Source organism: Lycorma delicatula, chromosome 1, assembly GCF_047948215.1.
Source record: "Lycorma delicatula isolate Av1 chromosome 1, ASM4794821v1, whole genome shotgun sequence".
NCBI lineage: Eukaryota > Metazoa > Arthropoda > Insecta > Hemiptera > Fulgoridae > Lycorma > Lycorma delicatula.
This window is the reverse complement of record NC_134455.1, coordinates 84,051,155-84,068,035: the sequence shown is the minus strand read 5'-3', so window position 1 is coordinate 84,068,035 and position 16,881 is coordinate 84,051,155. Positions and strand designations below refer to the sequence as shown.

Genomic DNA, 16,881 nt, shown 5'->3' with positions numbered 1-16,881 from the left:
CATAATGTTATTTTCCAGTAACCATAAATATGATTCTTTTTTTATTTAAGCTATTGAATTGTGATCTGCTTTTGTAACATAATGTTGGCATTACATTATTATTAACTACTTTTGTATTCATGGTAAAAGGCATCAAAGTTATCTTAGTATAAACACAATGATGCGCAGTAGAACAATCAACTTGGTGTTTGTGTAGGGGGAAGGCGACCATTGGTAGCATTCCTGTCTAGTGTTGTGATTGGTTGTAATAAAATAGTATTGCCTTTTGTTAAAACAGGATTTACTCCTTTTACAGTGTAAAATGTAGTATTTTCAATACTACTTCTGCAGTTGGTATATTTTCAGTTAGAATTAGTGTGCAGTGCCTCAACCACGATCTAATTGTTGATTGGGGTGGTGGGTGGGTATAAGAAGCCAGACTAAATTTATTATAATGAACGTCGACAAAAAAATTTCAGAAGAAAATCCCGATATGTTACGTTCAAAAACAGAAACTCGTGTTGCTGATTTATGTGGCACATCATTCATATGGTGCGAATAATTGTAACTGAAAAAAATAAACTTGGTAAAAGTGAAATTTTCACTACACCAGAAAAATCTCGAAAAAGATGAAGGAAAAAGTTAGTATCAATGATTTTCAAAAATGTGCATTAAGGAACATCGTGTATAATTTTCATATACACCATAAAAAATTACTGACGTTAAATAACTTGTCAGCGGTTTTGAAAACAGAACACAAAGATTTGGATGTTGAATTTGTGTGTGAAACGTTTAGAAGAATTTTACAGGTTTTAGGTGGAAAAAGACTGCTGATAACAGAAAGTTGTCAGTGGAAAAACACAATTGTTTAAAACTCATAAATTATTTGCAAAATTTACAGAGGTATAGAAACGATGGCCGAGTAATTATTTTTCTGATGAGACCTAGTTTTTTTATTCAACTCGCACAAAACAGTGTGGTTGGCCTGATGATTTTGTCCATGATTACAAGAAACCCATATTGAAAGAACAAAGATTGATAATGGTGCACGCCAGAGATGAAACTGGAGAAGTTCCTAATGCTCTTTTAATATTCAAATTAGGTCAGAAACAAGGTGATTACCATGAAACGTGAATGCAAATAACTATAAAAAATGGCTGAAAACAAAATTGATTCCAAATTTTCCACCTCATTCAGTTTTAGTTTTCGATAATGAATCTTACCATAATAAAAAAATACACCAGGTTCTGAACTCAAATTGTAGAAAGGAAATCCTATTAGAATGGTTGCAAACTAGAAATATTCCATGCTCATCGTAGATGTTAAAAGTCCAACTTTATCAACTGTTGAAGTTAAATAAAGTGTGCTACGAACAATTCTATTTTGACAAAATATTGAAATATTGTTCACAGTGTTTTAAAAATACTACCATACATCCTGACCTTAACCCGATTTGGGCAAGAGTAAAGAATCAGATAGCTGAAGAAAATGTTTTACCTCGGAAAAATATTGGTGAAGTTAAGAGCAAATGAACACTGTAATTATGTTGTAATCATGCTTTAAAATTTGAAATAGTGTATTCAGACAATTGCAGTTGCAGATATGCAAACTGAAAATTTTATTGTAGTGACTAATGATACCAGTGCCGATAAGTCTGAAATATCAGATAGCGATGATACAGATAATGTAATTGACAAAATGGTATGGATGGCATTGAGCCACTTGACTGATAAAAATAAAACATAATTTATTAAAAAACAAAATAATACAGTATCATCATTTATAATGCACCCAATCAATACTAGCCTATTTAGAAGTATTATAAAAATCGATCAGTAGATTTGTAAGAGTAAATTAGTTAATGTAACATTTACCAAATGTTATGTTAATTATTCTAGAATAATTAACATAACATTTACCAAATGTTATGTTAATTATTCTAGAATAATTAACATAACTATTCTATAGTTGTCATTATTATTAATTTTTAAAATTCCCATAATTGTTTTATAAAAGGTTTGGCTATGAAAAAGAAAGGTTGCAAAAATGTGGTTTATTATAATAATTGTACAACTTTCTATTTATACACAGTTGCACATGAATTTTCACTGTTAGAAGCAGTGCTGCAAGTCATCATGTGTTACCTGCTTCATTAGCTCTTTTTTTCTTTACTTATATACTGTCTGAAAATGAGTGCCCTTCAATGTGGATTTCAACTTTGGATAAATATTAAAGTTCCATGAAGCTATTAAATACAGCAAATAACGTCTAACACAGATCTCAACTGACTCTATGAGTGTACTTGAGAGCTTGAACTGCAAACGATCTGAGCCCATCACTTAAATTATCTATGAAACTCTTTCAAGACTAAACAAGACAATCTATTGCTTTGCAACAGAATCCAGCAGTCTGCTTTGCAAATAGTGCACTATGGGTTGAAACAATGTCATGATGGAGAATCCAATTGTTGTTCTTCCATAGACTGAGTCTCTTTTTCCTCACTTGTTCTGCCAGTTTCACTGGATCCTCAAGTAATGTTGGTTAAGTTTTGAGCCTTCTGATACCAATGCAATCAATAAAATTGATATAAATATCAGCACTGTCTTCAGTTTTGACTTTTTTTCTTAATGATGTGGTAGTTTTCCAGTACCTTATTATCTCTTTTTTCTGAATTGAAATGAAAAATTCACGTTTCACTGCGTGTGATGTTGATCTCTTGCAAGTCCATCGCTACTGTCAGCCATTCCATGATGTCATTGCAGTTTGTTTCTGGATGTCTTTTTGCTCCTTACTCAAATTTTTAGGAGCCAATTTGGGCATACTTTATTCATGTTCAACTAGATATGTAAAGTTTGTAAAACAGTCTCCTTATCAATGTGAAGCATATTTGCTATCAATGTAATGCTTACTTGGCAATCATTTCAAGCAATTTCACTAATTTCTACAATGTATTGTTCAGTTGCTGTCATGAAACCATAACAAAAAATTATCATGTATAACAGAGAATCCTACTTGTAACAATATTTAAGTTCTGTATTAATTAAATCAATCATGATGCAATAAGGAAATGTTCTCAGCAAATCTCTTAGAATAGCTGACACATTAACTTGTCTTGGTCACATCACTCTTATTATAACTAGTATTTTTTTACAGCAAATTCTTTGAGCTAGATTGAATTTACAAAAAAAATTTGCATGATGCATAAAAAAAATGTTGAATGCTACAAATTGTAACCTACTGTGTTGCTTTTTATCACCTGTCCCATATTTTACATATAGACTAACATGAAAAAAGGGCTTTAAGAAATAATAAATATGTAATTATAAAAATAATTTTATTATTAATAAATTTTTGACCACAATACTGCATTAATAGATAGGAAAAAATCACTTAAACATTATTTTCTATTGCTCAATAAATGTTTATATAAATTTAAACATTATTCTAAAAAATATTACTCGAATATAAATTTAAAATAATCTAATTAAAAATATAAATAAAATATAATTCTCCTAACACTAAACAAAAAAATAAAAAATAAATGAATTATACATTATGTAAATTTGTACAGTATGTAAATTTGATTAAACATTTATTGTTTTAAGCTCATTTATACAAACCAGCACCTACACTTAACAACATCTTTCACCTGTATATTAAAATAATGATCAAGCATCAATATTTAATTTAGAAATAAGACTTTCAGACATACTGTGTAACAAAGCAAATTAAAAAATACATTAATGAGTTGTAAAAACACAATGGTTTAAGAAGAACTAGTGGTAAAAAGTTTGTTAGAGCCTGTTGTATTAAATCAAGCTTACAACAAATCAACACATCAATACAACAAATTTTAGAAGAACTAGTGGTAAAAAGTTTGTTAGAGCCTGTTGTATTAAATCAAGCTTACAACAAATCAACACATCAATACAACAAATTTTAACAAGGAAAAATTTGCTTTACATAATTTTATTTCATATAATACAAATTACATCACTGACCATAAGTTTAAGGTTATCTTTAAATGAATTAATAAAAAAATGTCTGTTTAAGTACTGCAATATACTCATAGACATTATTAAAAAAAAATTAGTAATCATTGCACGCATGAAAATTCAGTTATTCAGAAACAGTTATAAAACTGTCAGGTTGTCTAGAAATAAGTCATTGAACTAATGACTTATTGAACAATGACATTGACTAATGACATTGAACTAAACTGACGTTTCAATGACTAATATGTGTTGTGATATGATGTTACAATGAATATTATATTTTATAAATTAAATTATAACATTAGTTATCACTGATAAATAAATTGATATCGTTGATTCCATACAAAACTATTAGCTATCCTACAGCTGTTTTATACACTTTTCTTGTGCATTTTCCATCTAAGACTATCTTAATACAGTCCCTTAATAATTATTTCTGAAGTTGGTTTTTTAACTACATTACTGACTAAACAAATTTATTCTAAGCTCTTAACAGTTATTTCATAATATTGAAATGCATTTAAATAAAGAAATGTACACAGCTACGAATTTTTTTTTTTTATTATTTTGACTATTCAAATCCAGAAATTACATACCACATGAAAAAATTAATTAGATTAAAATAAATTATAAAACTAAAACAAAAAAAAAAAAAGAAAAAAACCACAGACATTACACATAGTAAAAATTCAAGTTCAACACCAATAATGTTTACTAATAATAATTTTAATACATTCAAATGCTTAATTGAAATATTTTCATTTTACTTCAAACTTATAAGTTTTATTTAACAGTAAAAAAAAAAAAAAATCTCAAAGATTCAATGGATTGGGTTGTACAAATCCTCCAGCGTCACAGACATTCTTTGCTATGGATTGAAGTTTACTGAAAACATCTGTATGTGAAGATGAACTAAGCATTGTCAAATTCTGGAAAACTCTTTGAGAAGCCTGAAACAAACCAATTAAGAATGAAAACAGAACTGAAAAGTTTTATGGTCATTATCTTAAGCTTCGATATAAAAAAGGCGTATGACACAGCCTGGCGACGTGGTATTCTTAAATCACCGAACAGCTCGTGTTCGTGTAGATGACTCGCTCTCAGATAGTGTCATCTTGGAGAATGGAGTGCCCCAAGGTAGTGTATTAAGTGCCACCCTATTTCCTGTAGCCATAAACGATATTACCAAATGTGTGCAGGCTCCTGTCTCATGTTCTCTATTTGCTGACGACTTTGCTATCTATATTGCAAGCCGTTCAACACCTACAGCAGAGAGACTACTGCAGAACACTATATCTCACCTTGAAGCTTGGTCCAGGATTACTGGTTTCACATTTTCATCCGAAAAAACAAAATGTGTAGTTTTCTCTCGGCTACGAAACCCTTCTATTCCGCAAATATTTCTGAACGGTGAGACTATTACTATCTCTACTTACGTCAAGTTTTTAGGTTTATTTTTTGATAGCCGTCTTACTTGGGTCAAACATTTAAAAGAATTGAAAACAAAATGTTCCAAAATTCTAGATATGATGCGAGTCCTTACTAACACCAACTGGAGAGCCGATAGATCATGTATGATACGTTTTTACTATTCCTTTGTTTGCTCCCGTTTAGATTATGGTTGTGTGGCCTACTCTTCAAATCGTCAAACCGTGCTTAAAATGCTGGATAGTGTACATCATGCTTTCCTTCGGCTTGCCACAGGCGCGTTTAGATCAAGTCCTGTCGCAAGCTTACTTGTAGACTGTGGTGAACCATCACTTTGGGATAGACGAGACCAGCTTTTATTATCTTATTTTGCTCTTCTCACAGGACAACCAAATCACCCGGCTCTTGAGTCAGTCTTTAGAAATCCTAATCTAGGAAAGTATGAGGACCATCCACGTCGTACTGCACTGGTAGGTATCCGTACCTGGCGTCTGCTGCAGCATATAAATGTTGACACACCGTCATTCTTTCCTATGTATCCTTGCTCATATCCTCCGTGGAGAATAAACCTTATAAATTTTAATTTTGACCTGACTACATACAATAAACAATCAACACCATCTATTGTCTTTCAGCAAATGTTTCAGTGTGTTCTCTCCAAGATGAAACCAGACGCGGTTGTATACACTGATGGATCGAAACAAACGATACAGTTGGGTGTGCATTTGTTGTCAATGAGAGAACTTTTATGTTTGGTCTACCCGGTATTACGAGTGTGCTTACCGCTGAACTATACGCTATAAATAAGGCTCTAAACATCATTAACCCTAAATATAAAAAATTCTTATTTGCAGTGACTCGTGTAGTGCTCTCCAAGCCTTAAAAAACTTTTATTCCAAACATCCTATCGTCATTGAAATTTACAACGCAATCGCTGAGTTGAATAATCGCAACACAGAATTAAGTTTTTGCTGGGTCCCTAGCCACGTAGGGATTCCAGGTAATGAACATGCAGATTCCGCTGCCAAAGAAGCATGTAACCAGCCTCCTTTCACCACCCGAGTTGCTACTTCTGATTTCATTAACTATGTAAAACAATTATTAAGAACAAGGTGGCAAGGTGATTGGACAGCTACCGTTGATAATAAACTCCGCCAGATTAAAGATTCTGTATTACCATGGAACTCCTCATACAGAAAACCCCGGCGTGAGGAAGTAGTTCTCTGTCGATTGCTGATAGGACACACGAGGGGCACACACGAGTACCTGTTTACAAGAGGACAACCACCTCTATGCGCAAGATGCAACTGCCGCGTGACTGTGCGCCACATACTCGTGGACTGCATATGTTATGCGGCATTCCGTCGTAAATTTAAACTACCCAGAAACATCCGTGGTATCTTGTGTAATGATAAAGAGGTTTTAGACCGGATGTTTCTGTTTTTGGGTATTATAGGGTTAATACAAAAAATTTAATACTGTTGCTTATATTTTTTAATACTTTTAGTTTTTAAATAAGTTTATTTTTTTTATTTTATTTTATTTTTTTTCTCTGAATGTTTGATTTTTTTTATCCGATTAGGAGCCTTTTACACTCCTTATCGGAATTTGTTAAATTTTATAAGTTATTTTTTTTAATATTTTAAAGACTGACTGTGATATTAGTTGTAAGATTTTTGCGATATTAGTTTTAAGTTTTATCTCTTTTTTTAGTTTTAAGTTTTATTTAGTTTTAATATGATAGTTTTTAACGTAGTTTTAAGTTACATGTTAGTGTTTTTGTTATCCGAGAATGGGCCTTTTACACCCATTCCGGATTTTGCTTACTGTGATAGTAGTTTTAATTACTTTTACTTTTATTTATTTATTTTCCGGGCGATGATAACGATCAATCGTTTTTCGCCTTAAAAAAAAAAAAAAAAAATTATCTTAAGCAATAGATTATTTCATTTCCAGTCCATGATAGTATCTAATTTTGTTGTATTTCTTGGTATTTCTGACTAATAGTAAAACTCATACCTTGTGTTACTGATTTTTTACTAGTAACAACATTTTATTCTGTCTTGTGAAAAGCCCACAAGAGCAATTTTAAATTTTGTCTTAAATGACATCATTTTTTGAATATACCATATTTCACTTGACAGCAAAAGCCGTGTCTTATTTCTAAAAGCTGTTTAGCTAAAAATAAAAATGAGACCTGAAAGAGAAGAGCCATAAACTAAAGTTCCATATGTCTGCAAAATAATTAATGTTCATCGTTGGCTGTAGAAGTAATGCTTGATGTACAACATGTGACTTTGTATAAGTGTATTCTGCCAAGAAAAGTAATTGCAATGCTTTTTCAGTTTGTATTCCATATTTAATGTTAAATGATGTAATAAATTAGTGAAATAAATGCCAGTAATCATTACTTTCAGATGATACTCAATCTACCGTTTAAAGAATTACATACAGTGTATCTTTAGATAAACAGTTTATCAATATAAGTTAATTGTACTTAATGCATAGCACTGGAAATTTTTTGCAGCAAGAAAAATATAAATAAAAACAATTTTGTTGCAATATTCTTTTCATGACTTTGAACTGGTAAATCTAGCGAGTAGTTATATTTAGTTAGGTAATTAAAAAAACCAAAAAATTCTGTAAAATATCATGTAATGCAAGATGGCCTTAAAATTGTACACAGATATGAAGTTAAAACTAATAATAATGAACAAAATCACATAAATTATCCTTGTAAATTGAGTTCCTTGACTGTACAAACCCAGAATAACTTTGACATCTTTACAAAGTTCATGTTTTATGTAAAGTTTGACAGATTAACATAATTATTTTGCTTTATATATTGTAACATATTGCTCAGTAATGCTAAATTCAAATGAATATGCCATTATTTTGATTAATGTGTAGTTTTATTGTTTCAATAATCTCTGACAAAATAGATGATTCTAGGTAAACATACGGTTAAAAATGAAAAAAAAAAGATTTCATATTTATGTCAAAGCAAATTTTACTGAAGAGTATTAAATAGGAAATAGGATTAATTTGGGCTGGAAATTCATTAATATTGTGTTTTCTTAGATTCTGTCCACGCAAAGTTAAAATCAAAAAGAGACAATCATTAACACCACATAACATCAATTTCATGAGATATTAAATTATACTTATTTATGATTATATGTGTGTTAAATTAATTCCAGTATTATGTGGTTTTTTTTTGTAAAAAAAAAAATTATTAAACAAGCAATTTTGGTGACTAAAAATGAGTATTTTTTTACTTTCACTGATTATAGACAAAAGTGTGTGGGACTTGATATTGTTAAAAATGATCTTGTAGAGATGTTTAGAGAAGACAAATTTTTTTTTTTTTTTACAGAGTAAAATTTAATTAAGATGTTGTTATATGATTATAGGCAGTTGTTATATGATTACAGGATGATATCACTTATAAGCAAATTAACATATCAGTAATTATATGTGGATTATTTCATTTAATTTTCAAAATTAATTCACTGATTTTTATTCAAAAGTTTCATGTGTTCTACTAAGAGCAATTCATCAGATATTTAAATGGCAGTGTTAGTTCAATCAGAAGCACCCAGGAGTCATCTGAGCAGTCTTCTCCTTACGTACTGATAAATCCAATAATTAATCTCATGCTTAGATAAAAATACTTTGATGTACATTAATTAAAAAATGTAAAATACTGAAAAGTACATTAATTTTGATTCTTTTCTGAAATACTGTACTTAGTGTAATGAATTTGTGTCATACGACAACTAAGATTAAAATAACTATTAATATAAATTAAAAATATGTAAATATTTAAGTTGTTCACATCACTTGGGAAGCAGATGTTACAGAGGTAGTAAGCAGACATCACAAAAATGAAAGCAATTTTGAACATTTTATTTTCATATACTTTCATATAGGCTAGGAAAATGTAAATGAAGGTAAAGTTAGATTTTCTTGTTTATGAAGTCAAGAGAAATCTGAATTATACATTTTAAATTAATCATTTTCCCACAAATAATGTTATTTTTTATTATTCCCATAAAAATGTTTTATTAGTTTTAATTATTCATTTGTAAGATAAGATCTATTCTTTATATACCATTATTAATAAATTAAAAAAAAAGATAAAATACAATAAAAGGTATTTACTTCAGTAAATTTTAAATGGGCAATTATCTAAAAGCAAATAAAATTAAAGTATAAGCAAGCATAAAGTAAGAAGTAGAAAATAGGCTCTCAAAAAATGAACAAAATTAATTATTAATTTTATATTGTTTTATACATATATATATATATATATATATATATATATATATATATAATTTATAAATTTTATATTAGTGTCCCAAAATTCAAGCAAGATTAGATGGATTTTTACAATACTTGTGTGGTGAAATGTTGCCAACTTCATCAACTGTGAAGAGATTAATTAAAAAATTTGGGGTTCAGAAAATCCATGGGTGATTGTTGAGAAACAAATGCATCCACAACATGTCACTGTTTGGTGTGGATTTTAGGCTGGAAACATCATAAAAAATGCGGCTGGTCAGGCAATAACAGTTAATGGTGCTTGCTATCGCGACATGATAATCCTGTTTTTTCTGCCTAAATTGTGGATGCCTAAGATATGGATGTGGACATGTGGTTTCAACACGACGGTGACACATGCCATACAACCTGAGAATCAGTTCAATTACTGCACAACTCATTTCCTGATCATGTAATTTCTTGTTTTGGTGATCAGAATTGGCTGCCCACATCATGTTACTTAACCTCATTGAACTTTTTTCTTTGGGGTTTTTTGAAATCTAAGCCAACAAGCTCATGACCACCCATGCCTTGAAGGAGGAATTGAGCTTTGTATCAACAAAATTCAGCCACATTTATGCAAAACGGTCATGAAAATTTCGACAAAAGAGTGCATACGTACCAGCAAAGCCGTGGAGGCCATTTAACTGATATGCTATTTCATACATAACCCTATACTGTATACTTTACGAATCAATAAAAAAATTTACAATTTTTAATTAAAAACCTGTGTTTTCTATCAAAATTACTTCTTGTGTGAATTTTGGGGTACCTATATGTTTAAATGTAATTTTATATGATTGAGTGAAAACTCTGGAATATTTAGCTCTAACAAATAATATATCAAATTACATCAGGTTAATACACTTATTATACATTAAAAAAGGAGACAAAACAGAATAAAATGTATTTACTTCAGTAAATTTTAAACGAGCAATTACACTGACTGACAAAAAAAAAATTTGAAGTTTCTCTAAGTGTGATACTATTTCTTGAATTGTTTTTTTGGATACACTATAGATCTGTAAATACAATTTTTCTTCATCCTTGGTTTTAAATAAATTACGCTTCAAAAAAAAATGAGGGAAAATATGATTAAAATCTGTAAAATTTATAATTTTGCATGGCCATACCTGTGTTAGAATGATTTCTAACACATTTCGCTAATGCTTTTCTTTTATAAATAGCCTCAGCACATCCTGAATTAATGTCCAACAGTATTCGGCTAGCATGTTAGTAATCCATTTCCCTTTACAGTGGCTTTCCATCACTGAAATATCTTGGTGGAAACATTTACCATGTTCATCACTTACGTCTCTGAGCTTGTCCGGGAAAAAATCCAGATGTGAGTGGAGGAAATGTATTTTCAAATACATATTACATCCCATAGCTTTGTGTGAAGTAGGAAGTTAATTGACAATATCAATATAAGTTGCCGGATTTTTGTTTGCCGAAAAAACGTTTGCAAATATCATTTAATGTTTTAAATAATTTTAAAGCCCAAGCTGCACTTTCTACATTATTTAACAGTAAGTTAAATATATATATAAGTTAAATATATCATAGTAAGTTAAATATATCATCTTTGACCAACTCAATTATTTGGGGACCAACAAATACTCCTTTAATTTTTCTTCACTTACATTCAAAAATTTCTGCCTATGTACAAAAATCCAGGACTATCTTTCTTTATTGCTTTTACATTTTTCATTAGTCCTAGCTTAATATGGTGAGGGGGTAAAAATAATTTTTGGGTTCATCTAAGGTCTCGTGAACAATATTTTTCCCATTTGGAGTTAAGTTGTCTCATTTCTTCCACTCTTTGGTAGCATAATGTTTATCCCTAGCTCGGCTATTCCATTCGCAAAGAAAACACATGTACTTAGTATAGCCTAACTGCATGCCTAACAAAATAGCTATAACTTTCAAATCACCACATATGTTCCAGCTATGCTTTTTATAATTTATTTTTTCAAATCGTCTTTCATCACATTGTATGTCTCTTTCAAATTAATATATAGTATTGAAGGATATTTGTTACCGTTTGGTATTAGAACCATTTTTAAACTATACTTGAACGAATCTATGAAAAGAGGCCAGTCCTCAGGTTTAAGAACTTGTCCTGTACAACATAAGCTCATCAATATTTGTGCAATAAACCAAATTATTTTCATCAATAAAGTACTGAGAAAGTTCTTTTTGTTGGCTTTGAAAGCCTGAAATATTTGTATTTTTTTGAAGTAAATTCCAACCTTGCAGTCTTGATCCTAACAGTACAGCTTGATTTTTTGATAAATTAAGTCCCTAAGTCATTTAATTCACCTTGTGATATAAGTTGTGACTTATTGGAAGAATTCAAAATCAAAATTATTGTTGTCTTCTTCAGTACTGCCAGATTCTTCACTGCTGCTTTTGAAACATACATTCGCAGGTGGCTCAGGAACTGGAATAATTTCACTGTGAGGTACAGGCCTGATTGCAGATTGCAATGAAGGATATTTTACAGTATGTTAAGATTTTTTAGAAATTCCAGACACACTTGTTAAACAAAAGTAACAATTTGTTACATGATCCTTTGCTCATGCCAAACCATAGGTACACCAAATGGCAAAGCCTTCTGGCCACCATCTTAAATATACAGAACAATTACTGCAAACTATATGATGAGCTCATGTGTTATCATGATCACCAATTTTATACTGAAAGTAGAAATGATATGTTTTTTTAATTAAAGGTGTAATGTTTTTTCTATTTGATTTTACGGTAAGCTCACCACATACATAACAAAAGGCATTCACATTATTTACACAATTTTGAGGCAGTATGACAGTGCACTATTAACAAACTTAATACAGCAATAACACTGAACAAAATTAATTCATTCCTAAATCCAGTGCTTAATACAAACAACACAGCTGTGTTTTCAGTTACATGTTTTAACCTGCACAGACATCATTAATCTTGTTCATGAAGGTTCTCTTCAGTATTAAATATGATGTCATAATATGTGACTATGATAAGATTTAATTCTTTGTCTAGTATTGTTTATTTATAGCTACAAATTATGTTAACAAAATTAAACAATAAAAAATGAGATAAAATATAATGTAGGAGCTTAAAATGATAAATATATATTGAAAAATGAAAAAAATCCTTTAATTAAAATTTAAAACTTTTTCAAAAATGGTGGGTGATAAAAAAATTCTGAGTTCATATTCGTTTTTAGCATCAAAAAACAGATTAAAATCATGTATCACATGTTAGTACACAAAAATTATGTTTATCAATGTTATGTAAAAGCAAATAAAATTAAAGTATAAGCAAGCATAAAGTAAGAAGTAGGAAATATTAATTATAATTAATTTTATAATAATGTAATAATTAATTTTATGTTATATATTTTATATATATATATATATATATATATATATATATATATATATATATATACAGTGTTTCTAAAATGGTGGGCTGGCTATACTTTTTCAAATCCTACTTGTAAAATTAAACAAAAAGTACCCTTAGGAAAAATGGCGATTTCTCCTTCATTCTCCCCCTGTCAGCCATTTTGTTATTTTTATATAAAAATTTGTCTCAAGTTCAAATTGAGGAATCACATAAATATTTGGTATGCATCTTGGAAATAAAGTTTTAAAACTGGCAAAAAATCAGGAATTAAATACCTTTGCAAATTACAAAATGGCAACCATGTTTATTTTTCAATCCGTTATAACATCAATTTTGATAAAACTAATATTAATGGAAATATAACGGATTGAGAAATAACATGGCTGCCATTTTGTACTTTACAAAGATATTTAATTCATGATTTTTTGCTAATTTTAAAACTTAATTACCAAGACGCTTACCAAATATTAATGCGAATTCTTTATTCGAACTTCAGATATAAATTTTTAAATAAAAATAACAAAATGGCGGACAGGGAGAGAACAAAGGAGAAATCGCCATTTTTCCCAAGGATATTTTTTGTTTAGTTTTACAAGTAGAATCCGAAACTATTATTAAAGGCCTCTCCGCAAAAATACTTCAATGGATCCATTACAATATTACTAATCCGTCGACTGTTTAATAAAGAACTATTAAAAATGTTACTTGCTATAATGATAAATTATATTCAAAATTATAACTAGAATTAATTTCAGATTGGCCAATTCCATATTAGTATAAGTAATAATAAGATGATTTGTGAAATTCTGATGTGCGAATATCATTGTTGAAGTACATAAATAATAAGGATTCTATGAGTTTCAAGTAGATTTAATAATGGGTGTGCTGAGTCAAATATCCACAAAGCAAGAGTTTGTTTCATATATTCTTTTTATGTATTTATTATTTATTTATTTTTTTATATATAAATAGTTTGTTTCATAACGAATAAATAATGTATAATAATTATTCACTGCTGTTATTAACATTTTTTGATGTGTTGAGTTACTGTAACTGGTTTTATGTTATCTTAGGATATAAACTTATCAAGCAGCATAGTCTTACTACATTGTTTCACAAATCCCGACATTAGTAAATTCATTTTTTTTTAACAAATTCTTTAAAAAATTTTAATTTGGTGTAGTATAGAAGCTTACAAAATGGCACCCAACATGGGGCTAGAATCTTACAAAATGGCGCCTAAACTGGGACCAGAAGCTTACAAAATGGCACCCAATGGCCTGAAGCTTACAAAGTATATGAAAGTAATAAGTGTTAATAACCATATTCAGTCAAAGGCTCATGAAAGTCTCAAATCAAAAGTAGAAAATAATTTTAACAGCCTGTTATGTGTTATGGTTGAGAGTAGGTGAGTTTTAAAGTGTATCATAAATTGATTGATCGCAAAAAGTGCATTAACATAAAATGTTGTTTCAAACTACAAAAAACTGCTAAATAAACACATGAAATGTTACAAATTAACTGTAAGTAATTAAATTTATGATGATACTCAAATTAATTAATTTTGTATGATGATGATGATGATGCTGCTGTAGTGAACATGAAGACAACTTAGAAGTGATTTGAGTAATTTTGTAACTGCTGAATTTTTAACACCACACTACAAACACTGTGCAAAGTTCAACATATACCCTTACACAGCAACACATCTTACACTGTTTCTTCTTACTGTTACACTTAGTGGTATTGCGACACCTTACGAAATGCAACCATAAACCAAGGTGGAAACTATGGTGCTGATGTGTGGATGGCTCTATGTAGTTAGTCTCAAACGATGTCCTCTGGGCATCAGATGAACCCAGTGGTATGCAGCCCTAGTCCCAGTATACACACACTGTTGGAGTGATCTGTTAAATTACCAGTACTTAGGGAAACCGAATGTCAAACCCAAATAACAATCTTTGTGGTTGTTGGTCTACTTGTAAAAACCAACATACTGGGGAGTTTGAAAATACTTCTACTGACCAGTCAGCCAAAGATTTATCTAATGGTAGATAAATGAATAACCTTATAGAGGCGGTTAAATTCTCCTGTAACAGGTTCTTGATACTGAGGTACAACGAGGAAGGTAAATCCTTTGGTAAGGCTTCTTCCTTCCTTATAATATGTGTTGTTTAATAGCGTGTGAGTTTCTGAAATTTGTAAAATAACTTAGGAGTGGCATTCTCCTGACTGAAGTTTATAATGGAGAGCAATGTAGAAAACTCCTAGCTCTTAAGTATATAAGGAAGTACAGAAATTGAGCATATCATGTGGAGCCAAATATGCTCAATTTCAGTAAAGTGATCTTTTGCCATGACTTGGCAGATGTTGAGTTTCCTGAAATTACAGAAGATTTGTCACTGCAGTCTTTGCAGAGGTTTATGAGAAAGGAGAGTGGTGCTGATGAATTAACATCCTTACTTGTTCTAACTTTTTCTAGTCCAACTGTTCCTTATTGAATAAGGGTTTATCTTTCTGTTTGTGTGTGCATATATATACCAAACCCCAGATGCTGCTTCCAATGTTAGGATTTTGGTTACAACAAAATTGGTTGCACAAAGGACCAAAATTGTGTGTATTGAAGAATACACTGTGAAGAATCATATGTCACAAATCACTTGTAATTATGTTCTACAAGTGGTTATTATAGAAACATTTATTGAGATGTATGATTTATTTACTAAATGAAGTGAATAGCTATCAGTGATTTAATTTCACTATTTATTGTGTTGTTTTCATTTAAGTCTTTGTCATAAATTCAGTCATGTATATTTTTAATATTTCAATACCGTTATTTACTTTTAAAATGCACATGTTAGGAGGAAAAGGTACAGTAGTTCATATCAGGGGAGGAAAATTGTAGTCAATGTTTACAATTTCTTTTTATAAAATAATGTCGGAACTGGAATAGTAAGAAAAACTTAAGTGCTGAATACGATTGTTTAAGCAATAAAAGTATCAAACGAATGGTCCAAAGAATTATAGCAGAAGGGATATCAAATGAAACTGAAAGGCCATCCATGTTCGTTTCACCAAGAAAATGTATAAATTGCCCCAGTGCTGTGTACAATTTAAATTTGTTTGACGCATATGCTTTGATGCGTTTAATAAATAAATTTTATGTAACCGAAAAATGCATTACTACTGTGAAGAAAATTATGCAAAAAGCCTGCGAAAGAGAAATTAATTTCAAAGGGTGAGAAAGATCTTTAAGGATAATATTACGTAAAATGGAATTTAGATGAAAACACAGAAGACAACCGGAAAATACTGATAGAACAGCATGACATTAAAATGCAAAGAATGAAATTTCTATGACCAATTCCCTATTTCGTGAAGAAGGATGACAGATTGTATACACAGATGAAACCTACAGTAGTCATGCAACACCAAAATCATGAGTAGACACAACAAACCTTCATGAGGGACTGAAAACACCAGTATTCAAGGGTTCACTATTAATAATTGTTCATGACGGCTGATAATCATAAATCAATGGATTCTGTAAAGTGCAAGAAATGGTTACAGGAGAAGTGTATTCCCAACTTGGCACCTCGGTCGGTCATTGTACTAGATAATGCATTGTATCACAATGTTCTGCTACAAAAGCAGCCAAATTCTAACTCTTTAAAAAGCGATATGATAAAATGGTTAGCTGGAGAACGAATTAACTGTTCACCTGCTATGACGAATACTGAATTATATG

At 30.3% G+C, this 16,881-nt stretch overlaps 1 protein-coding gene across 1 annotated transcript in view; it reads right to left on the bottom strand.

Moving 5' to 3' along the window:
• Nucleotides 1-3,296: 3,296 nt before the first annotated feature.
• Nucleotides 3,297-16,881, bottom strand: part of Acadvl (Acyl-CoA dehydrogenase very long chain) — a 104,974-nt gene continuing 91,389 nt past the window's right edge. The window contains exon 11 of the mRNA XM_075357294.1: nucleotides 3,297-4,924. Within this exon, the coding sequence (XP_075213409.1) occupies nucleotides 4,787-4,924 (138 nt within the window). The 3' untranslated portion in view covers nucleotides 3,297-4,786. The remainder of the gene's footprint in view (nucleotides 4,925-16,881) is intronic.